This window comes from Gallus gallus, chromosome 4 (genome assembly GCF_016699485.2).
Source record: "Gallus gallus isolate bGalGal1 chromosome 4, bGalGal1.mat.broiler.GRCg7b, whole genome shotgun sequence".
Taxonomy (NCBI): Eukaryota; Metazoa; Chordata; class Aves; order Galliformes; family Phasianidae; genus Gallus; species Gallus gallus.
Window position 1 is genome coordinate 24,987,440 of NC_052535.1, and position 23,982 is coordinate 25,011,421.

Sequence of the window (23,982 nt, forward strand, 5' to 3'; positions counted from 1 at the left end):
AGCTGAACATCTAGAAAGTTCAAGAGAAAATAGCTGATGAGTCTCCAAAAGTCATTTAAAAAGTCTAACCTACTGTGAAGTTACACATTCTCTTATTTCAGTTCATTCCTGTAAGCATGTATTCAAGCTTATTTGCTACATGATATAAACAAATGTGGATCCTACAGCTGAAAACATTTACAACTACCCTAATGGCTTTGTTTAGAATCCTTTCTATTATGCATGAAGCCCAGAAAACGCTTTGCCAACTCTATTCTCTCTGACAGCAACAGCTATTATTGAGTCATTAAATATAAACATTATCTCTAAGTTGTATGCCAATTTCTGAGTTTCTACCTTTTTAAAGCAGAATACGTCCCACAAAACAGCATTATTTTTACAACCTGTATAAATCTCTCTATTAAAATCAATTCAAATGTGTTGGGTTTTTTTTTTTCCCTGATCATTCTCAGAGATTATTTTATAAAGGTTTCCAGTGTTCAGAAACAAGCCTCGAGTTAAATAGCTATAAAAGCTTGTAATGGTCAACTTCCTAATATTCTGAGCATCCCGAGCAGAAGTTACTGAAGCCTGGAATACGAACAAGCACAAAACACTGCACACACCTCATATTTACAAGCACAGGTAAAGAGCTGGCCTGGCACATGAGCAGCTTTAGAAGTCGGCTAACACAGAACCTGTGCTTTCAGGTTATAAAGAAAAGATTGCTGCAGGGAGCTCAGCTACAGAAATATGCCTTCAGAGCACACAGGTGTAAAGCTGAGGTGTGAGTGTGGGGAAAACGAGCAAGGAGGGTGTATAAGCAGACTTGTGCACACGATCACTGCCATCACTGACCCTGTGCAGGTCGCTACAGCTGCTGCCAATGAGGTGACTAAGCAAGAAGTTGAGAAACACGCAGCCCAGAGTCTGAGAGCTATGAAACTCTTCAAACAACTTGAACTGGCACAAATCTCTTCAACAGTAGAACTTCCAGTACCTTTTTTTCTTTTAATTATGACCAGGTTACAAATATTCCTACTGCCAAACAATTACAAGCCTCTACCTTGAGAATCTGATCTGCACAGGAGCATCTATCCACACGCACATGAAGTCACTTAAGTAAGGCAAGAGAAAAAAATGTGAACATTCCTAGAATGCCCTTTGGCAACGTTTGCCAACTTGGAACAGCTGTCCTAGCTTTTGTGCTTACATTCAAATAGCAACTCTGTTATCCAAATATTAAAGTAAGATGCACATACACACAGAATCACAAATTGTATTGGGAGGAAGGGACCTCCCGAGATCATCAGTCCAATTCCCCTGCAAAGCAGGCTCCCTACAGCAGGCTGCACAGGTAGGTGTCCACGAGGGTCTTGGATATCTCCAGAGAAGGGGACTTCAAAACCTCCTCTGGGCAGCCTGTTTCAGTGCTCTGTCACCCTCACCAAAAAGAATTTCCTTCACATGTTAGTGAGGAACTTCCTATGCCCCAGGTTAGGGCAGTTTCCCCATGTCCTGTCCCCACAGACTGCTGAAAAGAGGTTGGCAATGTCCCTTTGCCTCCCACACTTAAGATATTTACAAACATTAAAAAGATCCCCTCTGGGTCTTCTTTTCTCAAGGCTGAACAGACCCAGTTCAGTCACCCTTTCCTCATAGAGATGCTCCAGGCCCTTTATAATCTTTGTGGCCCTCCACTGGACTCTACCCAGGAGATCCCTGCCTTTTTTGTAGAGGGGAGCCCAGAACTGGATACAGTACTCCAGGTGAGGCCTCACGGGGGCAAAGTAGAGGGGGAGGATCACCTCCCTTGACCTGCTGGCCACGCTCCTTTTAATGCACCCCAGAATATCACCGGCCTTCTGGGCCACAAGGGCACACTGCTGACTCATGGCCAACCTGTTGTCCACCAGGACCCCCAAGTCCTTCTCTGCAGAGCTCCTCTCTAGCAGGTCATCCCTCAAAGCGTACTGACACTCATAGTTATCCCTTCCCAGGTGCAAGACTCTACACTTGCTTTTGTTAAATCTCATCTGGTTTCATGCTGCCCAGCTCTCCAGACTGTCCAGGTCCTGCTGAATGGCAGCACAGCCATCTGGAATATCAGCCACACTTCCCAGCTTTGTATCATCGATGTACATGCTGAAGGTGGACACTATGCCCTCGTCAAGGTTGTCGATGAAGACACTGAACAAGACAGGACCCAGCACTGACCCCTGGGCAACACCACTAGTCACAGGTCTCCAACCAGACTCTGCACTGCCGATCACCACTCTCTGAGCTCAGCCAGTCAGCCACTTCTCAATCCACCTCATCATCCACTCATCTATCCCCCACTTTCTCAGCTTCATTATCAGGATGTTGTGGGAGGCAGTATCAAACAACCAAAACTCTGAAGCAAAGTGGGAAAAACAACACATCGCACCAGAAGTGTTTATTCAGAGATTTAGAAAACATATACTGCACATCTGTTCATAGAACAGCCAGGAGTGGATTCTCACTTACAGGTGGCCAAAACACCAGTTTATGACAAACAGTAAGTGGAAAAAGAACACAAGAAGTACAAACAAAGCTGTGAGAGAAGAATGCAGGCGAACTCATAAAATAAAAGGGTTCAGAACAATACATTCATGAAGAGCAGAGACCAAAAGGTGCAAAAATCTTTCCTGGTTAAGGATTTGGAGAGGCTTGTTCTTATTGTAAGTCAATAAGAAATTTATATATATAAAGAGAAAAAAAAAATTACCACAATATTACTTTTAACTTGAAAAAATGCACCACAGAAAGAATAAAAATAGCAGTACTGCAGTACTGAAAACCACTCATAAAAAGGTTACTGTAATGATCTGGGAAAATGCATTCACGGAACAGTGAAAATACGTTCCTAGAAATATTACAATGCACGTTACACTCAACATCTACTATTGGCTGCCAAAGAATTCAAAGGACTGACATACCAACAGTAAATAGAAGGAAACAAAACCAACTTTCACTTTCCTTGTCACAATACACATTGCGTTTTCCAAAGCGTTGCAGACAGGTGCAAAGTCATTTTGTTTCAAGCTGTGAGTTCCAGGCTAGCTGTGGTTTTCTCAAAGCAGAATTACCCCCTGACAGCCCAGAATACTGAGCTGCAAGTTTAGGTCTGTTTGCTAACCAAGGAAACATCAAATATAAAGCAGTTCTCCAGTCTAAGACTTTTATCTTAGAAATAAATGATAGTGCCAGTTGACAGCTTTCCATGGGCTTATTTTACTTCACATGTAAGTTTCCAATAATGCACAGATGGATGTTTTACGTTTTACATTACAGTATACTGAAGTTTCTTAAAATAGACAAACAGCACTGATAAGTATCTGCTCTCAAATCTGTCATGCCAGCATGCTTTGCCATTCAACTAACTGTTCTGGCAAAGAAGCATTGATGTTGCCACGGGATACAGAACATAAAATCCATCACGGGTCCACCAAGAAAAGAGAACTGAACGCAAGAGGCATCAATGCTTTTGGTACCTAAACAGGCATTAACTCGATTTTTTCCACAAACTCTGCACCACAAACTTCAGAGGTCCCACAGTACCAACAGGGCACCAAAAGAAATCCCAAACTCATTATATTTTGGTACTTTTTCCCTACGGTATTTCTAAATCCGTATTCTAACACAGCTGAGCACCAGAGATGTTTTTATCCCACTGTTACGGCCTTGGTTTACCTCGGTTAGTGCTTTAAAGTGTGACACAGCACATTTATTATTCAACACAGACCATATCCCACCAGCAGCACGAGTTCGTCCAAGGACTTTAGCGGTTACGTGAGAACGGGCACACAGTTCTTTTACCTTCCGCTCCGTGTTTCTGCATCACCCGTGCGGGGAAGCCGGCAGAGAAGCACAGAGCAGCCCAAGCTGTACCCGCACTGCCCGGCTCCCTCATCTAACAGCGGGGCTCCACGAGGATCCCCGCAGCCCCCCGAGGTGTGCCTGGGCCCTCCCCAGCCGGCCCGGCGCCAGCACAGCGCACAGCTCGGGCACACCGCTCCTAACCCCGGTTACGCCGGGAGAAGACGCTGGGCGTTTCAAGTAGGACAGCCCTACGTAAACACCGCGCTGACACACAGCAAAGCCAAAGCCGGGTGCCAGTAAGCAAGCAGGGCACCCCTCCCTTCCCGCTCCAGAGGTAAACGAGAGAGCCCGCGCCGGCCCCCCGCTCCTCGCGGCACCGGGACGGAGCGAGGGGTGAGCCGCTCCCTCGGCCCTCACCCGGCCAGAGCCGCCATCTCGGCCTCGCCGCCAGGGAGCACCCGGCGGTCCCTCGCGTCACGTCGCGCTGCCGGAAGGCGCCACCCCGCGCCGCGGCCCCGCACCGAGCTGCGCGGGCCCAGCCCGGCCCTACCTGCTGCTCCTCGGGGAGGCGCTGGCGCATCCTCCCGCAGCGGCGGGGCGGGGTGGCGGAAAGGCCACTCACAGCGCCTCGGCCCCCGGCCCAACGCTCGCTCCGCTGCCCGCAGCCCCGCCCCCGCAGCCTGGGGGCGGGGCTTCCTCCCTCCCGCGCGCACGCACTGCCGCCGTTCGGGATCGGCAGGACGGACCGCGCTACGGTCTCGGCCGCAACTTCCGGCTCCCGCCGCCAGCAGGGGGGCGTGACTTCCGGAGGCCGCCGAGGGAGCGGCCGGCAAGGGAGGCGGTCCCGGCCCGGTAGGGCCGGAGCGGAGGAGCGGGAGGTGCACGCGCTTTCAGCGAAAGGGTTAAAAGTGGCAGTGCAGGTACAGGAGCTGCGCTGTGGGATGTGCTCGTGAGATGGGCTGAGACAAGCTGGGCACAGCAGCGTCGCGAACTCAGTCGCTCCTTAAAGCTCACCACGCGCGTTCGCTTGGCGCTGAGGCACGAAGGCCACGCAACCAGCGCGGGGAGCGAGCGCGGCACCCCGGTGGGACGGTCCGAGGGCGCTCACCTGCCCCCAGCGCCCGGCCGCCTGCTCCGTCACCGCGCCGCTATCCCCTTCTATTCCCAAACGCAGCCGCCGTCCCACTCAGCGCGGCGCCGGCGCGACCGCCCGCCGCTCGTTACCGCGGAGACGCGCCGCTACGCCGGAAGGGCGCGCAGGCGGACCCGCCGGCCGACTCGGCGCGGGTCGCCCAATGGCGGCTGAGCCGCCGGGCGGAGCCGCCCATCGCGCCCGAAGGGGCGGGCCGCAGGGTGGCTGCGCGGCCGTGTCGGCTTTGGGGAGGTGAGAGGCGCGGCTGTCGCAGCGGGATGCACGTGAGGCCCCGTGGGCGCCGCTCGAGCCGGAATCGTGCGGCAGGATGAGGTCCTCGCGGGCCGCAGGGAGCTCTCCGGCCGCTCCTCGCCCCGGCTCTGTGGGGGCGGCCCACTCGGCCCGGTTGGATTCGGTGTGCCTTGGCCGCTGCTCGGGGCTCGGCCTGAGGCTTTGACCGCTGGCCGGAGAAGCGTGCTCGCCGCTGAGCGGCTCGGGCTGCTCGGCTCTCGTTTGCCGCCGGGTTGTCCCGGGCGTGGTTTGCGGCCCGGTGCGGCGGCCGCCTCCTGCGTGTCCGCGGTGGCGCCGGGACGTGTTGCCCAGCGCTTGACCGGCCAACGCCCTGTCACGGACGGCCCTTCTCGAGGCTCGCAATTCCCGTGCTCTACGCTGACGCAGGCCCCCCTCGCCTCTTACAGCACCGCTGCCCGTCCCCGAGCTGCCGTCTCCCGCTTGCAGCCCGTGGTGGTACAGCGCAGCGTGCTGTGGGAACGCCAGCTCTGCTTCTTGCTGCTGGGTCTGCAGTAGGACACCGTAGCTTGTTTTGCAAACCTGTCAGGATAGGAGGAGAATTTGATAAAACCGCTTGAAATTAAAATGGTGTCCTATCTAGTGTGCATTGCCATTGCCCATACGATAATATTGATGTTAACATTGAGATTTCCTTCTCTTAGATGTCCAGTTTCACACTGAAATATCTTTCCTGTGCTTAAAGAGAAAAACGTGCATCTCTAAGCTGTAAGGCCTGTCATTTTACTTGTTTTCTGTCCCAGTAATTATCCTTAGTTCTGTTTTTCCTCGCTTCCAGTTTTGCGGTAAAGATTGCTTGAGGTCTCTTGCTTTGTATTTGTGGTTGGTTGGTTTAGTTTGGTTTTCTTTTTAACCGTACTAATCAAACTTTTGCCTTTTAGCGTGTTTCCATGGTATGGGTCCTTCATCTTCCTGAGACGTTGGCACTCTCTGTGTGTGAGTACCTTCCAAAATACTGGGTTTAGTGCTTCTTAAGAATTGGTGTGTGATTAATTTCAATCCCTACTATAGTTCTCCCAAGTAGAGGTGAATGGAGGATTGTTAACTAGATGCTGTAGCGCTGTACAGTCTTGCTAGCGGAATGAGAAGTTACAGTTAGAGCTCTGACTACTTGCTTCATTTCAAGGGCGCTCTTTTTTATTACTGCCCGTTGAGATGAAAGATTGAAGCAGTTCTAGCAATGCAGCACTTTTTCTACACCAGTTGAGTAAACTCTATGAAAGTAGAGTTGAGATTAAGATAGGGTAACGTAAAACATAGTTGCAAAGCATATAGTGTGGCTGAAGAGACAAATGGACTGACACTTGAAGGTACAAATAAAATAAATGTAATGACCTGGTATGCTGGAAGACTGACTAATTACAGTAACTAAATCTCTTTTGTGTTTTTTTTTTTTTTGCTTAGTGCTTGAGGAGAATGCCTTAAGAAGAAAACTATGGATAAATACATTAAAGTGCAAAAAATTGGAGAAGGATCCTTTGGGAAAGCGTTTCTTGTTAAAGATAAAGAAAATAGCCAGCAGTATGTTATTAAAGAAATTAACATCTCTAAGGTGAGTGATGTTATTAATTACTGATCTATTGTTTTTATATTCCTGTTTTCAAAAATCATTATTTTCCTTTTGAAGATGTCAAATAAAGAGAGAGAAGAATCAAGGAGAGAAGTTGCTGTACTGGCCAACATGAAACATCCAAATATTGTCCTGTATAGGGAGTCGTTTGAAGGTAAGATTAATAAAGTAGAACCAAAGTTGACAGTGACTGTGTACTGCATGGGTTTAAAAGTCAGTGTTTTCTCTGTAACTGTTTTTCCATCCCTTTATCTCTTCATTTTTCTCTGGTTATAGTTTCTTGCAATTGCCAGCTTGCAACAGCTAAATATTCCTGTTGCTTCCTTACGTGATTCTATTTTGGTTGATGCTTAAATGAAAGGATTGTGCTTTTTTGTTTTTCTTGAGGATAAATCTCCTTGAATGCTTGTGTGTAGCATTGCTTATTGAATGTGCGTGTGTGTGTTAAAAATGCACGTGGTCTGAAGTTGGATATTGACAAACTGGCAAAAGTGATGGTACCTCACTCTCTAGTCCTTGATACTTACGATCATATCTCTGCTTTCATGAGTAGAAGAATAGTGATGACTGCTTCATAAGCTGTAAAGGGAGGAGAAATTTAATTCTACATTATTTTCACAGTTACTGTTCTGGGGAATAAGCAGAACAGGTAAAAGATTGCAAGAGCCTATCATCTAAAGTGATAATACTGTTAAAAAAAAAACCCTGAATATTATTTGAAATGCTGCTTAAGAGCACTGCTGTTGTATCCTTTTGCTCCTTCCAGGTGATTTTAAAAAGCCTTTTGATTTGAGGTTTTAACTTTTTCCTGTTCATTAAGTGAGAATCGTGTCATAAAGAGCAAAACCACGGTCTGCTGATCTATAAATCTGTATTTCTCTTTTCTGTGTATTAGAGGCCTGCTCTTTTGGACTGATTTTTTTTATTTGATTATCTTTGCTTTGAATGAGGTAGATTGTGTACTGTGTAGTTCACTGGATTTCATATTGCTTCTTTCTTGCTGAAGCATGTTGACTTGAAACGACGTGTTAATTTGGTTTATGAAACAGAGCTATTCCAACACCAGGTCTGCAAGAAACCCAAACTCCTAGGATCATCTATTAAAATAATTCTCATCAGAAATCTTAACAAATACACAAACATCTGTGAGCTTAAAATTCCCCCTTCAGTGTTTTCCAGTCTAAATTTCAGAGGTGTTCTGTGGGAGACTCATGTGACTCTACTTGGAGTTTAAAAGTTGTAACTATTTAATGAATTTTTTTTTTTTTTTGAGCAGCATGTGATGCATATATTCTTCTCAAAATTGTGTCTGATCTGTGATTAGTGCCGGTCTTGAGTTTTAGTGACGTATTTGAGTTTATATTCATCAAATCTTAAGATTTTATTGATACACTGGTAACTTGCAATGCGTTTCTGCCTACTAATTTGTTCAATAGTAGCTGAGAAAGATTGCTTTGGGGAATAAAACCATAGCTTTTTGTCAAATGTATTATATGTGTTAAAGTCTCATAGTGACGGCTTGCATAGGATTTTTGAAAGTTTCCCCAGATTTCATGCAAAATTGAGACTTTGATTATTTCCATCATCACTGCCAGCTGAAAGTTTTATTACCAGTCATCAATCTCTGAAATCACATTCAAGTCTGAGATGAGAGCTGGTGATTGCCACTCCATATAAGTAATACCTTATCCAGGTAAATCTGCGTGAAAGAATTAGGAAGATGGAGGCAATTAACTGGGTTAAATTTGAAGTTCTCTATTTTTAGGGTAGAGTTTCTTCGGGATGTTTGCATCAGCAAACAGGTTTGAGAATTGTCTTATTATATTCATAAGGTGACATCTTTAATTTCATAGTAAATCATAATGTATCATACATACAAAAATGTGCGTTTTTTATTATAGGAGCTGCAGGAAAAAGCAAAGATAAACCTTTACAGTGAAAGTTGCAGTAAAGATGGGCAATTTCTTTTTTTTTCCCCTTCTTTTGTAATATTTAGTTTTATTTTGCAGAAAATGGTTGTCTCTACATAGTGATGGATTACTGTGAAGGAGGAGATCTGTTCAAAAAAATAAATGCCCAGAAAGGAGTCCTGTTCTCTGAGGATCAGGTATTCAGCAAATTGCTGCCTTACTATTTTGATGCATGATCTCTTTTGCATTGGTTCTAAGTTATTTTGGCTCAGTTTGGTACTGTTTCTTAGTCTATTTAGAAGGTTTCCAAACTGTGGTAGTTGTTGCTGTCAGCCATGGCGTTGTCTTTTTTGGTAGCTTTTAAACCTACAAGACATTATGGCATAGGACTTTTGTTCTTTAATACTGAGCTCGATTTTTCAGAATTTGTCATTACTTTACTTTATAAAGGAGTAATATAATTTTACATTGTAAAACAGCATAATCTAGCAGTACAGGGGCTGCATAATTCCAAAGCATTTTTTTCCTGTAGAAAAAACTAATATTGTATTGGAAATACACCAGCAGATTTTCTTTCTTTGTTGTGCTTGCTAAGAAGTCACTCGTACAGTAACAGAGAAGATGTAAATGTACAGATTGGTTTCAACTAGGTGGAAATAGATCGTGTGGGATTCAGGTTTTTGGTCATGTTTTGTGCTTCCTTGCTTACAGATTTTCTGTATCTTTTTTTCTTGTTCTGTATTTTATTATCTGCAGCCAATAGGAACACCTCAAACTCAGTTAACCTCTGGTTGGAAAGGCTTGTAGGTGTTAGATGTAGATCTGTTGGTGGAATTTAGAGCAGGGTAATCATGAAACTTCTTAGGCGTAAGTTGTAAAACTTTTCATTTGCTGGCTTGGGCTCAGTTACAAGAAGAATTTAAAATGGGGAAGTAGAAAAACTACGTTAGATTATACTGTGATTTTGACATTTATGTACCTGTAAGTTGGGTACGTGAAAGCAATGTTCACATGAAAAGATTTCTGCTGCTAGACCCTTTATAAATTCTCAAAAAATGTGAAGGTTACTGCTTTATTTATGATCTTCCAGTTGTACGTTGTTTGTTGCTTTTCTCATTGAAATCTGATTTGTACTACTTTTCTTTTTAAGGTAAAATGCATAAAACATGTACTGATTAGAGCAAAAGTATCTTCTTTAAGATGCGAGTTCCTTGTTTGGAACGCTTTTGCCAATCCAATTTGTATTGTATGCATTTTGTTTGCTGTACTATATGTAATGAAATAATAATTTGAGGCTTAACATCTAACTTGGCTAACATACTCTTTTCATTTAAAAATATGCATTGTGGTGTCAGTACTGCTAAGGTCTTAATGGTAGTATGGTATAAATAAAAACAGGTTTGTAGGAAGAGGGTAAAAATGTTAGAGAACTGATTTTGGTAACGTCTTCAGTAATACGACTGGAGAAACTTGTAGATAAATCAAGTTGCTGATGTTACGTTTGCTTTTTCATACATAGATTCTGGATTGGTTTGTACAGATCTGTTTGGCACTGAAACATATACATGATAGAAAAATCTTACATCGCGACATAAAGTCACAGGTATGTAGGTAATTCTTGAAAACTGAATTTTCTTCCAAAGCGATAGCATCTCTATCTTGGTAGTGGAAGTTGGCAAGTCACTGAAAATAGTCTTTTTACATAAATGCTTTTAGTACTGGAAATATTTTTTTCTTCAGAGTTGTACAGAAGTTGTTTAAATGGTATTTTTAGTAACAGACAAGGAGAAGAAGCCATTTCAATATTACTGGAGTAGACTTTTTCTATCTCCACAAGTAGTTGTATTTTAGAATGTTCAGCAGTGTTCTCTATAATTATGATAAAGCAGGACAAGAATAAGTCTGGTGTTTCACAGTCATTAATGCCAGTGGCTTCAGAGTAATTGAACGATAGCAAACATTATGTTTAAAACATGCTGAGAACAAAAAGCGTGCAATTGTACGAATGTTTTGATTAACAGACTTCTTAAAATTTCTATACCAAGAATATATTTTTAACCAAAGATGGAACAATACAGCTGGGAGATTTTGGAATCGCGAGAGTTCTGAACAGGTAATTCTTTTTTAATGCTGATTTCTCTAAGAGAATCGGAATTGCTTTCATTTAGGAAAACATAATTAGTGCGCTTTGTGTGAGTTAATGTCCATTCTTACTTTTTTCTTAGTACTGTGGAATTGGCTCGCACTTGCATAGGAACACCATACTATTTATCACCTGAAATATGCCAGAACAGGCCTTACAACAATAAAAGGTACTAGTAACCATTTTATTTAATATTTTTGGTGAGGAGAAGAAAGCCTGAGTCCTTTAGAAATATAAGGCTGTTCTAATCATATGATGATGATAGTTCATCTCTCACCTAAAAAGACAGAGCCTCACCGTACAGGGGCAGGACCTTAGTGATGTGTGATACAAAGATGTGTGTGATACAAAGCAGCGTGATGCAGAGATGATCCAACTTAGTGCTTTGACTTCTAAATCTAGCTGTCATCTTAATTATGGCTCTGCTTTGGCCTGTGTACACGTTACTGCCTTAATTTATGAATGTGAAACCACATTAAGAAAGAAATACGAACTCAGTAATTGGATTACTTCTAAGCGCATGTGTGGGTAGTCATCCTTCAGGTAGTTCACTTACACATTTATTACCTTGGCGAGTAGGTCCTATATGGTAATGGTATCCCTAATGTAATTTAAGTGCTCAGGATCTGCTTAGTCTTACTCTGCATTAAGCCACTGAAATAGGTTCATTTTTTTGAGTGCACTACTGTGCTAAAAAGATAAAGATGATTATATTACCTCGTCTCTTAGTTTCTTTTACATGGGATTTCTTGTCCAGTTGTATTTGAGCTAAATTCTGCAGTCTTCTAGCAAGCGTGGGTAATGTAAGTCAGCATCAAACAGAGTAAATTACCTGTTCAGTTGAACTTAATTCTATTTGCCACATTCAGTAGTGGGTTGCTTTTTCTAAATCTCAAAGATCTCAAGTAAATGTCTACATTTAGAGAAAAGAAACCTTTACCCAGAGTTTGTCTGGTTTCTCTGATCTCAGTGGTGCAAATGAAAAAGTATAAAATCTGAAGCCGAAAAACCCCATCTGTTTTTTCAGGTTGGCCTTGGATTTGATTGTTAATTTTGGTTGGTTGGTTGATGAGGTTTTGTGCTTTGAGGAGTAGAGGTTGTACATTCAAGGGAGACTGTAATTTACTCAAAATATCACATTTTCCTTTTCAAAGGTAAAGTATTTGGTAAATAAGTTATTTGGCCGTGTTAAACCCACAACAAACTCTAGGTTGTGTTCTTTCTGTTTTAGTGATATCTGGGCCCTTGGTTGCGTTCTCTATGAAATGTGCACACTTAAGCATGCAGTGAGTAGAACCTTCTTGCTTCTTTGAAAGACTTCCTGCTGTTCTGCAGATGTATTTCTGTTGATTCAGGACTTTCGTGGTGACTGTTTAAAATCGCCTTCAACATCTTAATTTTCTTTTCCTGTACTGATGAACATTTACTGTGGTTTGATTCACGCCAATCCTCTTTTGTTTTGGATTGTTTTTTTCTGCTTTCAAGGTAGATATTCAGTGAGGTTGAGTTAGCTGAAAAGTTGTTGGGTGTGTTAACAAACAGTGTTCTTTTCTTTCTGAAGGCTCGACCTTTTCATTGTAACTAAGAAGGCCTAAATTTAGCCTGCCAGCTTTTGTGTAGGTGGATTTGTATGCTGTAGAACACTCATAGTTTTTAGGAAAAAAAACTCTGAAGGAGTTGCTTTTTTTTTTTAAATTTGATTGTTTATTACTCTCCAGTTGTGACAGGAAGAAAAAAAAACATTTTTTTGTCAAGAGATGACTATTTTTACTAAAAGAAATAAGATTATAACATGTCAATTTGAGGGGGGAAAAAGGTTAGGGCATGAAGATAACATGAAAGCTTTTGCAATTTCTTATTACATAGTCCTTCTGAGATAACAGTGTTGACAGAGTTGCTGCTCTGAGGGTTGATAGCAATTTGTTTTCTGTAAGCTGTGTGATACACACAGTTTTCTTTTAACTGTTCAAAGGGATTGAAATGGTGTGTGCTGCCTCCTGAGCTCAAACTAGTCTAAACATTCCTTTGGATTTCACACCGAATGACTGTGAATGCTTTACATTCTTTCATTTGAAACATGCTGTTCTGAAAAGAGCAGAAAGTGGAAAGTGTTCAGGAGATCAGAGCAGATCAAGCAGATATTGTTATATCATTGTATTTATACTTAACTGTGTATTGCTATTCATCTAGATCTCTGGGGGAAAATAAATATTTGCTTGCAAAATATATATTAATATGGTATGAAGTAGCTGTAATGCAATACATTTATGTAAAAGTGGTATACTTGGCAACAAATTATTTCAAACTATTGATGAAAACTGTTGATGACCTTGGAAATTGATTTTGGTACGCCCAGGCAGAAGAAGGTGTGGGCTTTTTTGTGTTGACTGTATTCTCCTTTTTTTTTTTTTTATTTCCCCTCACCTTTTATTCAGCTTTACGTGTAGGCAAGCAGTAACGTGTAGTAACTGTCTGGTTTTCTTACATAATACAGTTTGAAGCTGGTAACATGAAGAACTTGGTACTGAAGATAATCTCTGGATCTTTCCCTCCTGTTTCTGTGCATTATTCCTATGACCTACGTAATCTACTGTCACAGTTATTTAAAAGGAATCCTAGGGATAGACCATCAGTGAACTCCATATTGGAGAAAAATTTCATAGCCAAACGGGTTGAAAAATTTCTCACACCGCAGGTATGGAGTTGGTTTTCATTTAATTTGGCTAAGACTTCTTAGGACTATTCTTTATTCCAGTGTTGATATACAGTATGAGAAGGTGAAGTAATGATATTTCCTAAAGCTTTTATGCGAACCTTTTCAGCTGAGAGAAGAAAGAGTTGTTACTATGAACTACAAAAAATAAAAATGAACACAATCTCAACTTACTGAAGTAGTTGGTAGTTTCACAAACTTTAAATTGACCGTGTCTGAAGAGTATTATTTTGTATGTCTTTGTATACAGGGAGAAATTTTGAGTCAGATGTCCATTTGCTTATATACGCACTTCTTGCGTGAAGTGGTATTGTCAATGTCTTCAGCATCAAACCTTTATTGTAATTTCTTCAATCCATTTGTTGTTTGCAATTTGGAATTGCCTGAAAGCTTATTTTGTGAAATATTGCTAAGTAAATGTGATGTTTGAATTTCTTACCTACGCAACCTAGAGGAAATTATTCAATATTCTGTTTAGGATCTATTGATGTAATTTGACAACTATTCAAGCTATTTTAATGTAAATCTAATCAAAAGAGATCAAGAACCATGAGCGCTGATGTATGAGGTAAGTAAAAACAGGAAGAGAAAGAACGCTGAGAGAATTAATGCAGAAGAAGACCTCATTAAATATAAAGAATTCTGATGTATTCTAATCGTGACATACAGAAATTTTGGGAGAAGGCCATATAGAATTGGAATTTCATTTGTATGTGAATTAGACTTTCAGCTAATGATAGTTCATACTGAAGTTCCAGTGAAAGGACAGATTCAGAAGTCTTCACAGCAGACTTGTAAAAATAGTAGAAAACCTGTCTTTTAAAAAAGTAGAGGCGTGATCAGATTTTACTTCTAGCAGCTAGAACAAAACTTCTGTTTGTGGTTAGTCAGACATGGTATAGCTGGTAATAGACTGCTACCTGATAATGTCAGTATTTTCTTAGGTTAAGTAGAAATATTTGCAGACAGTTTTGACAACTGATTCACTGACATGTTCAGATTAAAAATCTTAAAAGACAGAGAAAGAAATGACCAGGAAACATCTCTTATTGAATGTGTTGGTAACTGCGGCATACACGTCCTGTTGTCCTCTGCTTTCCCTGATCTGCGCTAAAGAGATCCTCCGTGGTTCTGTAACCTGCAAAACGTTACAACTGTTGCTGAAATGCTCCTCTTAACTGCTAGAAAATCAGTCTTCCATGTTTATATAAGTTCTTTCTTAATTTTCATAGTCACAAGTCTGCTACCTGTGACAGAACAGGTACGCCTATCACAGACAGCTTTGCTATTGCTTATTCTAAAGCTTCCTCCTTGTCCTTGGTTGTATTCTACACTTTTTATATTGGGATTATCATTTCTGCCCTTTTGTGTTTCTTTGCAAAATCCCATGTAGTATTCTAGATCTCTGCTACACTGCATGGCATCTTTTTACAGGCTGAAGAGCTAAGTAATTCTTTGTACTGAAGATCTTGTATGCTGTTAATTCTTACTACTCTTCTTAGAAACTTTGCCATCTCTACTACATGATCTTTGAGATAAGGGATTCAGAACTACATACAGTATTCAAGATGATGTGTGAGAATAATCTACTAATGTTTAAATGTTTTGTCTATAGTCAATACATTTATTTCAGTGAGACTGTTTTCTAAAGCTTCTTTATGCTAACTTGATGCGTGACTAAACCCCGTGTATGTTATCTAGATAACCTATGTATATACGTATCTCATATATATCTTTCCATCTTGGAAAACATAGAAAAGCTGAAATCTGCAGAAATCTCAAAGCACTGTGCTTTGACACAGGCTATCTGAGAGACTGAAGTGAAATGTGAGAACTATACAGTAATCTAGAGCAGACTGTTCATAAAACATATGGTGATGAACACTTCAACTTTATTCTAGTTTCTGAGTTAGATCATAGTTCAGGTAATGTGCAACCTGAAAACCAGACTAAGTAGTTAATTAAAATGATTTTATTAATGTTTCTATTTTCAATTGATTCGTTTTGCTTGAAAAAGCGAAGGCTCTGGGGAGACCTGATAGCAACCTTTTGATATTTGAAAGGATACTATAAGAAGGAAGAGGACAGGCTCTTTAGCAGGGTCTGTTGTGATAAATCAAGGGTAAATGGTTTCAAACTAAGAGAGAGAAGATTTAGACTGGAAATAAGGAAGAGATTTTTTACAACACAAGTGGTGAGGCGCTGGCACAGGTTGCCCAGAGCAGTGGTGGAAGCCCCATCCCTAGAGACCTTCAAAATTAGGCTGGACCAGGCTCTGAGCACCTGATGTAGCTGTAGATGTCCCTGTTCATTGCAGGGGGGAATTGGATCAGCTGGCGTTTAAGGGTCTCTTCCATCTCAAATGATTCTATGTCAAAAATGTTTGAAAATAACGAATCCAACTTCATTCCAATGCTAGTGATGCCACATTGAATACGTAGTTTAATACTGAACTTACTGTTCACTTAGGGTTTTAGTAAATACTAGTAATTAGAAATTTAACTGAAAGAGGTGTACAGACTTTGCTGAAAATGAGTTCTTTCTAGCTTTGAACATAAATATTCTTGACTAACAGTTGAACTCTTTTTCTAGCTTATTGCAGAAGAATTCAGTCACAAAGTGTTTCACAAGTTTGGACCACATGCTGGACCAGGTAAGTAAATGTGTGAAATGCTTTAGCTTAAGAATCTGGCAAGATAATATGCCTGTCTCTGTTCTTGTGTTGTTTTTGGTGTGTTCTTATAACTGATTCTAGGAGTTTTGGGGAGAGAAAAGAGAGGGAAGCAGTTTAGTATGGGTTTGTTTCTTGTTTTTTTCCACTGGGAGCTGGACATTTACAGAGAACAAACCGTGGTAATGCAGTCCTTGAGCTTGTAACATTTTAGGTTTACTTTTTCCTCTTGCACTATGTCATGCTTCTAAAGTTTAAGAAAATAGTGGAAACTGCAAATAGTAGAAACAAATTGTATGTTGTTATTGTGGGTTTTTTTGCCTAATTAGTGCCACCTGGGTAGTGAGAAATCCCATTCCTTATTAAAAGTGGGAGGCTTTGAGGTTTTGTTGGAGACTCCAAGATTACGCCCTGACTTCAGCCCAGAGCCAAAGAATTTTTGCTATTGGTGGCATATTAGGTTGTGGTTTACTTTCTCACGAAAGTCTTATCATTGTTTTCCTACAACAGTTAGTTTACACATGGTTTTTTTCCTTAGGCTTTTTTTTAATTTTACTTTCTTGAAATTATTTGATAGTATATTGCATGTACTTCACTGCTGTCCTGTTAGTTCTGTAGTTACGAGAACCCTACTGACACAAAATCAAATTCACGAGATGTAATTGGCTTATTTTCAGGAACTTCTCAAGAGAAACAATATCCCTAGAGGCCACTGAAACTGCAGGTGTTTTAAAACTCATCTTGTGCTGACCTGAGTTTTGCAGGTTGCAGTCCAGTGCCTCTTCATTATGTTGGGAAAACTGTTCCCTGTGTTCATAGCAACTGGGTTAAAAAAAAAATGTAGCAGCTTGAGTAAGTTTCAGTTCTCCAGTGTAAAACAAGTGGTGAAAGTGAAAAGCTCAGGGATTGTGCTCTGCTGTTTGTTATTAAACATGATAATTAGAAGAGCTGTTTTGGATAGCTGGATATATTACATTTATACAACCAGCTCACGTGAATGAAATGTTAGCAGTTCATCTGTTCTCTGACTGCTGTTCCAGTACGTAGGGAGAGGGATATACAGTGTACTTACTGGCCTGGATATAGCTGTAAAACAGTCTCTTCTTGTTAAGCTAAAAGACCAGCTCAAGGACATATCTCGGCTTCAATTGCACCAGTGCAGAAAATTACCAAACCTGCTGCAAAATACGGAGTGCCTTTAGCGATGAAGAAGTGTTATGACGCACCCAAAAAGCTTCATGAGAAAAAGTCATTGATTAAACTTAGGCAGGTAACTAAGTTACTTGAAATGAACTGTTTCACTAATGCTGTATTTGAATGGTATGAAAATATTATTTGTTCCTTTTCAAAATGTCATTTATATGAACAAAGCATCTAGAGAGAAAATAGTATTGTAAGTGCGTGTCTTGCTCTGTTATGATTTTTATTTGTTTAAGTATGATTTTTGGAGGCTGCTACTTTAGGCTTCCTTTCTAATTCCACTAATGAGTTAGGTGTGCGTTGCATATGTGGTGAACTTCTCTGATGCTGACCGCTCTTAGAAATATTGGAAGTCAGTCAGATAGACCAACATCATTGGCACAGAATCTTCGTACATTTCTTCAGTGTTCAAAAACTATCTCCAATTTTCAGACTTATTAGTAACTTTCTAAAGCGTTGTCAGCCAGAAAAATTGTGTAATCAGAAAAACAATTTGCCAGGCTTAATTCCATGAGCTAATGAGAAATGGGTCTTCATACGGTGCTACTGATCTTTTTTTTTTCCCCAGTCATCTTTCTCCACATTCCCTATTACGTAAAGCTGTTTATGTGTATTCCTTAATTAACTTAATGGCTGGGAGATATTTCATGATACAACTAGTTATGTATGTTCCAAGCAACTAGTAACCGAGAAGCTCCCACATCAGCATTTTCTACTCTCAGCATGCGAAATAATTCAAACTGTCTTCTGAACAAGTGATTTGCCTGTTTGTTTCATTGTCCTCTTGGCATTTTGGGAAGCATAACACTGAGATTACTATCTATGAAATTTGGTGTCATGTATGATAGATGGACAGAAAATGAGCCCTGAGACAGCGTTCCCCTAATCCTGCAGTAACCTCTGAATCTTTTGAACTTGTACCAGTGATCCCCACGGGCTTCATCTGTTTATCATGTGCAGCTGGAAAAAGAGAGCAAGAGTAAGCAAACACAAAAACTTGTGTGTCCTTATGAGATCATGATGCTTTTTCCCATTTAAGGCTTGGTTTTGCAATCATATGCTGCTCTGCTGCTGTGTATAATCAGTTTCACCAACCAGTGCTGAAGCAACTTGTACAGAGACTGAAAGCCCTGTTATGGCAGGGTGAAGGCTGAGGAAAAAATCTTGCACTGCAACTTAAAGATAATCCTTTGTGTGGAATGTACGTAGTAGCAAGGGGTAAGATATGGATTAGAAATAATGGCTACAGCACAATACAAGTTTTATCCTTCCTCCTGTTGTTCCAGGCTAGCCAAGCAGGTTGCATGTGGATTTCTAATGGAACATACAACTCCATCGCTTGTTTAGTGTTATTACATGAATGCACCGTAGTTGAATTGCACAGAAGCCTTTTAGAGACTTAAGTCAGTTTTTTGAGGTATTTGAAAAGTACTTATCTGATAGAAACTTAGATTGTCAAAAGAGAATGTTATGAAGCAAACTGTTCTTGTTGAGTCAGGGAAAAAAAGGCTTATTGTGTATAACTGCTTCTTTACCAGACATTCGATAGTGGCTTCGTTCCCATCTTCTGTGGGTAACAAGACAAAGCCTAAGGATAACCTAATAAATTTGTTGTCCAAATAAGAGGCGATCTTAATATCTGAGGACCGTCAAAGACCGTGAAAAGATTATAATGTGCAATGGTGCTGCCAGGGAAGAAAAACTGAGATGAAACAGATCGTAAATTACTATCTTCAGCCTTCGAGAGGGAGCTCTTTAGCAGTGGGTGAACAAGTACGGTAGCATTTACAACCTCCCAACTAATGAGTTATTTTAAACCCAATTTTGCACATACCAAGATGTGGGTTTAAGACTTTTCTAATTTTTCCCTTGTTCTAGCATTGTGCTATCTAATTTTAAGTTTCACCTTTTATCTAGGCCTTTCCAACTCCAAAGAAGAAAATTATTCCAGGAGAAGAAAGGAGGAAAATGTTTGAGGTATCATGAAATTTCATGCTAATTTTTAATCTAAGCAAAGTCCAAAGCAAGAATGGCAAAATAAAACTTTCGAACCTTTCCTCCTTATCTTTTTTTCCAGTCATAATCTAGCAAAGATTTTTATCTTCATGGACATAACCAGCAAGTGGAATACTAACCAATCTTGACAGATGCTTCGCAGAGCAATGGCTGAGCAATAAATACCAAATTATATGCTTATTTTTCAGGAACCTTCAAAAAAGAAAAGGTTAGAATTGCCTGAAAAAGAAAAACGCCAGAGAGATCAGGTAGACAAGATACTTGGGACGCCCTTTTTAATTTTTTTTTAAACACCCATAGTAATTCTAGTGACATGTTGTGTTGCCTAGGAGATGGCAGTAGTTCAGTTTCCCCAGTTACTAAATATGTTACTTAATCCTTATGCGTTGCAGATCAGTTTACTGAAGGCAGAGGAAATGAGAAGATTGGAAAAAGAAAGGGTAAAATATGTTTAAAATGTGTTAATAGTGAATCTTAATTTTTTTACTTAAAGTGATTCCTTGAATTATATTTTCCTTTATTGTTTTTTTCCCTTCAGATGGAACGAATAAACAGAGCCAGGGAGCAAGGATGGAGGAATGTGCTTGGTTCAGGTGGAAGTGGTGATGTTAAGGTTGGCAGCAGATGCAGAAATGTTGACGTAGTGTGCTCCTCCCACCATTGGTTATCTGGCATGATCTTTACAGAAAGAACTGCTCTTGGATTCATCTCTTAAAGTTGCTCTCTATAATTTAAGAGAGACAGACTTAATTTCCCAGCTTTTTGGAGTTCATGTGCAATTTTCATTTTTAATACTAAATAATTTCTGAATCTCCTCTCTTTCTGCCAGTAATGGTTCTCATGCATCACTTTCTTTTTTTTTTTTTTTTTCCACTTCTGGTTTTGCTACTTTTCCTAAAGATATGCATGAATAGCTTCTTTCATCTGTAAGTTTGTTCTTGAAATTTTTTGTTGAAATATCTTTCCAGGTTCTCCTATTATTATAATGGCTATTTTCTCCAGTATTGAAAACATGTTTTAAGCTTTTGTTTTTAGTTAACAGTATAATTGACAGTTCTAATATCTGTGTTATATTGTCTATGATGGGTGAGAAAATTAGAGTAAGCATATCTTATTCTCAAAGCTGTAAACCACTTAGTCGTTCACTATTATGGAATCAAGTTACATAATTTCATGTTATTTTTGTGACAGTTTCTTTGTCTGTGCATCTCTTGCTTCCATGGAAACATAACTGTTCTGAGAAGTAGTATGACGAAGATATTTGAAGATAAAACTCTTGGTCTCTACTTCCATAGACAAGAGACAGTGAAGAAATTCAAGTATTGCAGTGATGTAAATGTATCTGACAAAATGAAGTGGGTTTAAACGCAGCTATTTGTTATGGTGCTAGTGAATCCTACAAAAATATTTGGCCTAAACGTGTTTAGCACAGTTTTTATAAACAAATTCTGGCTGAACACTACAGTCAAAATGAGAAGAGGTTTTGTATGAGAAAATAGTAAGGAAATGGAAGTACACAACCAGGTTTCAGTAGCTGTTTATCGTAACTATACTTCAAAATAGACATCCCATTTCGCTGCATGAAATACAAAAGCAAACATAAAAGTACCAGTTTGAAAACTACCATGCTCTAGTTTGATGGGAAGCTGAAAAAGCTTGTTTGGTTTCCACACCATCGTTCTCTCTGTCAGAATGATGTTGACAGTCATCCATGCAAGCCTCCATTACAACATGATGTATAAGCATCATGATATTTGTGTTGGAGCCTTCTATGTTCCTGAAAACAACCATGCCTTAGATTAGTTTGGAGAGTTTTATTGCAAGGGCCTCAGACACTGAAAATATGAAACGTTCTATTGTGGCTGAAGAGACATCACTGTCTTCCAGTGTTCTCAGTCACGTAGAGAAATTGTGGTTCAGTGGCTGCGTATATTTTCACAAAGTGCCACTGTAAAATATCAGAGCAAACAGGCTTTAAAATTGTTTGAAATGTGTTCTTTAGCTAGGTTGGTTTTACACAGATTTTACTGCAGGCCACTAAGTTACCATCACTAAAGGTTTTCATGTACTGTCAGCGTAGTTTCAATTTAATTGTCTTCTTTCTTTCTCCTGCATGTAAACAGTGCAGCCAGTGACTCCCTGATGATGCTGTTAATTTAGAATATCAGTGTTCAAGCATTCTGAGACTGCAAGCCACATAGTGTCTGATAAAGGCATAACAAGGTTATGCGCTGTATTATTTTCCCTTCCTGTCTTTTTTTGGAGTGGCTGCTGGCACCTGTTTCTGAAGGAAAGTAGGGAGAAGTGTCAAGGACTTGGCTTTGGATTCTAGCAGGGACTGTAGCTGTTCTGCAGATGGTTGATGAGCACCTGCTTCTTAGTGTTTACCTAGAGATTGATCATAATATTTCCTCAGATGGTCCTTTTACCTAGAGAAACAGCATACCAGCATACTTACTTGAATGCCTGGATTAATCTGTTTGTATTTTTATTGTATGGGTTACAGGGAATTACTGATGTGCGTTGAGCAACTGAAACTTGGAGCCTGAGCTAAATTCTGTTATCAAATACAGGCTGATGCAGATCTTCTAGGTGGACCATCCTAAAACTGTCACATCCGCACTGTCTTATTTGAAATGTGAAATAATTTGGAACATTTATACTATGGCACATACCATAGGTTCACTGCCATGGGCTGCTAGTTGACCCAGGTGTAAAGGGAATGTTTTTATGCACATGCTGACAATTTCACCCTTTTTGTATCCAACCTTAACTATTACTATACACAGCTGCTTACAACATTTTCTTGATTGTTATTTTCACGTGAAGGTTCTCCAGGAATTCCAGGTCTTTCAGGATGACAGAGATCATTTTCATAAAGCTGTTATCTGTGGTAGATGTTTGTCTGGTCTGAGCTTTACTAGGGAAGCATCTCAGTACTGGTGATGCAACAAAGCTACAGATTGCTGAAAATGAGGAGTCTCAGATAAATCTGCTATTACTGTCATTCAGCAATCTTAAAGGCATGCTTAACCGTTTCTGGCATTAGTAAAAAATGGATGTTTGGATAGCAATCATTCATTAATACTTCAGTTAGTACTCTATCACTTCTAACTTTTTGTGCTGAAACTTACTTTTTTGCTCTGTCAAACGTCTGCTATTTCCAATTATGCTTCAGCAGGTTCTTCACTGATAGCTTGTGAATTGTGTAGTAGATGTCTCGTGTAATAGTTTAGAGAGCGAAAATATCAGTCTTGTAGCGTATTAAAATAGGTGATCAATTCAAATGGTTAATGCTTTTATTCTGCTGGAGAGGTGAAAATTGAAAGAGCTTGTTAAAAGCAGTATTTGAGATTTTCAGCCTACCTCTTCTGATTTTCAGGCACCATATTATGGCGGTGGAGGTGGTGTTGGTCCTTTTCCTGCCTCTTTCAGAGGACAGTATGAGCACTATCATGCTATTTTTGACCAGATGCAAAAGGAAACCTTCAAAGTAACTAAAGAGAGGCAAGCCAAATGGAGGGCGGAGGTACAAGGCCAAGAAGCTGTTGAGAGGTATGGCTACCTTCCATGTGAAGTTGTATGTGGTCTGCTTCAGATGAAAGTAATGAAAGTTACTGTACATATTTATCTACAGAGGAATTCCACCTGGAGTACGTCCAGGAGTTCCTAAGGGGCCTGCAGGTCATCACCATTTACCTGATGCTGATGCAATTAGGAAAAAAGTGAAAAGGTTGAAGGAGGTGTCTAAACAAGCCAGTGCAAACAGGTTGGAGTACAATAATCCATAAGTCTGTCCCTACATGTTAGAATTTTGTTCTACCTTGTTTCCATTTAGTAGTTGGACATGTCACAGAATCATCTTTATCCATTGGTAGTGTGCTGTCTGTTTGTGTGTTGGTCCCTCACAGACCACAGTGCTTTCAGAACCAATGGAAACCTTGGCTTTCCCAGTAGGGGGGAAAAAAAAGGATTACCAATTACCTAAAGCTAGATTTAAGCTAAAAGGACTGGCTTAATGCACTTACAGTCTAGGTAAAACAGCCTTCTTTGCTTTTTTCTAGTTCTGATTTCTATGTTACATGCCAAGACACTTCCTTGTCCTGTCATCTCATTCTGACTGCCTTTTCTCCATCAAAGCATTTTTATTTTATTTTTTAAGAATAGAAGAGTATTTCGAAAGCTCTCAGCACTTTTGTGTATTGAACAGTGGAAAGCTCTTTGGAGCTCTGTTCATCAAGAGATGTGAATGCCAGATGTTACAATGATTATACCATTTATGAATTCTGTGGTACTAATTCTCTGCAGTAACTAAAAAGTGAGTGTGTATTTTATGTATTTAAAAAAAAAAAAGACATTTATTGTCTTCTTTCAGGTTGATTGATAACCTCTTTCAGATAGTGGTGTTCTTTGATTTTTTTTTTTTTTTGAGTTTGTTTGTTTTCCAAAGCTATATTACTTTCCTTGAAATCTATTAACAATTTTCTGAAGAATTG

At 40.2% G+C, this 23,982-nt stretch overlaps 2 protein-coding genes across 22 annotated transcripts in view; one reads left to right on the top strand and one right to left on the bottom strand.

Moving 5' to 3' along the window:
- The window catches only part of CLCN3 (chloride voltage-gated channel 3), a 60,530-nt gene extending 55,470 nt beyond the window's left edge, over positions 1–5,060 (bottom strand). For 2 of the 6 annotated variants that reach the window (XM_004940931.5, XM_420400.8), the window contains exon 1: positions 4,373–4,495. Coding sequence is in view for 1 of the 6 variants with exons in the window: in XM_046940723.1 (XP_046796679.1) it covers positions 4,240–4,402 (163 nt within the window). In the remaining 5 variants the exon portion in view is untranslated. Of the gene's footprint in view, positions 1–3,819; positions 4,027–4,239; positions 4,496–4,930 lie in introns of those variants that run through there. The other 4 variants (XM_046940723.1, XM_015285385.4, XM_015285384.4 and 1 more) reach the window with 3 other exon arrangements.
- Positions 4,541–23,982, top strand: part of NEK1 (NIMA related kinase 1) — a 43,666-nt gene continuing 24,224 nt past the window's right edge. For 2 of the 16 annotated variants that reach the window (XM_040699543.2, XM_040699547.2), the window contains exons 1-18: positions 5,152–5,206; positions 6,145–6,199; positions 6,668–6,815; positions 6,891–6,987; positions 8,843–8,940; positions 10,263–10,346; positions 10,789–10,856; positions 10,969–11,055; positions 12,118–12,172; positions 13,381–13,581; positions 16,192–16,252; positions 17,383–17,540; positions 19,388–19,447; positions 19,675–19,734; positions 19,879–19,926; positions 20,025–20,099; positions 22,869–23,041; positions 23,124–23,255. In XM_040699543.2, coding sequence (XP_040555477.1) covers positions 6,699–6,815; positions 6,891–6,987; positions 8,843–8,940; positions 10,263–10,346; positions 10,789–10,856; positions 10,969–11,055; positions 12,118–12,172; positions 13,381–13,581; positions 16,192–16,252; positions 17,383–17,540; positions 19,388–19,447; positions 19,675–19,734; positions 19,879–19,926; positions 20,025–20,099; positions 22,869–23,041; positions 23,124–23,255 — 1,574 coding nt within the window. In that variant the 5' untranslated portion in view covers positions 5,152–5,206; positions 6,145–6,199; positions 6,668–6,698. Of the gene's footprint in view, positions 4,743–5,151; positions 5,972–6,144; positions 6,200–6,667; positions 6,816–6,890; positions 6,988–8,842; positions 8,941–10,262; positions 10,347–10,788; positions 10,857–10,968; positions 11,056–12,117; positions 12,173–13,380; positions 13,582–16,191; positions 16,253–17,382; positions 17,541–19,387; positions 19,448–19,674; positions 19,735–19,878; positions 19,927–20,024; positions 20,100–22,868; positions 23,042–23,123; positions 23,256–23,982 lie in introns of those variants that run through there. The other 14 variants (XM_040699551.2, XM_040699555.2, XM_040699552.2 and 11 more) reach the window with 12 other exon arrangements.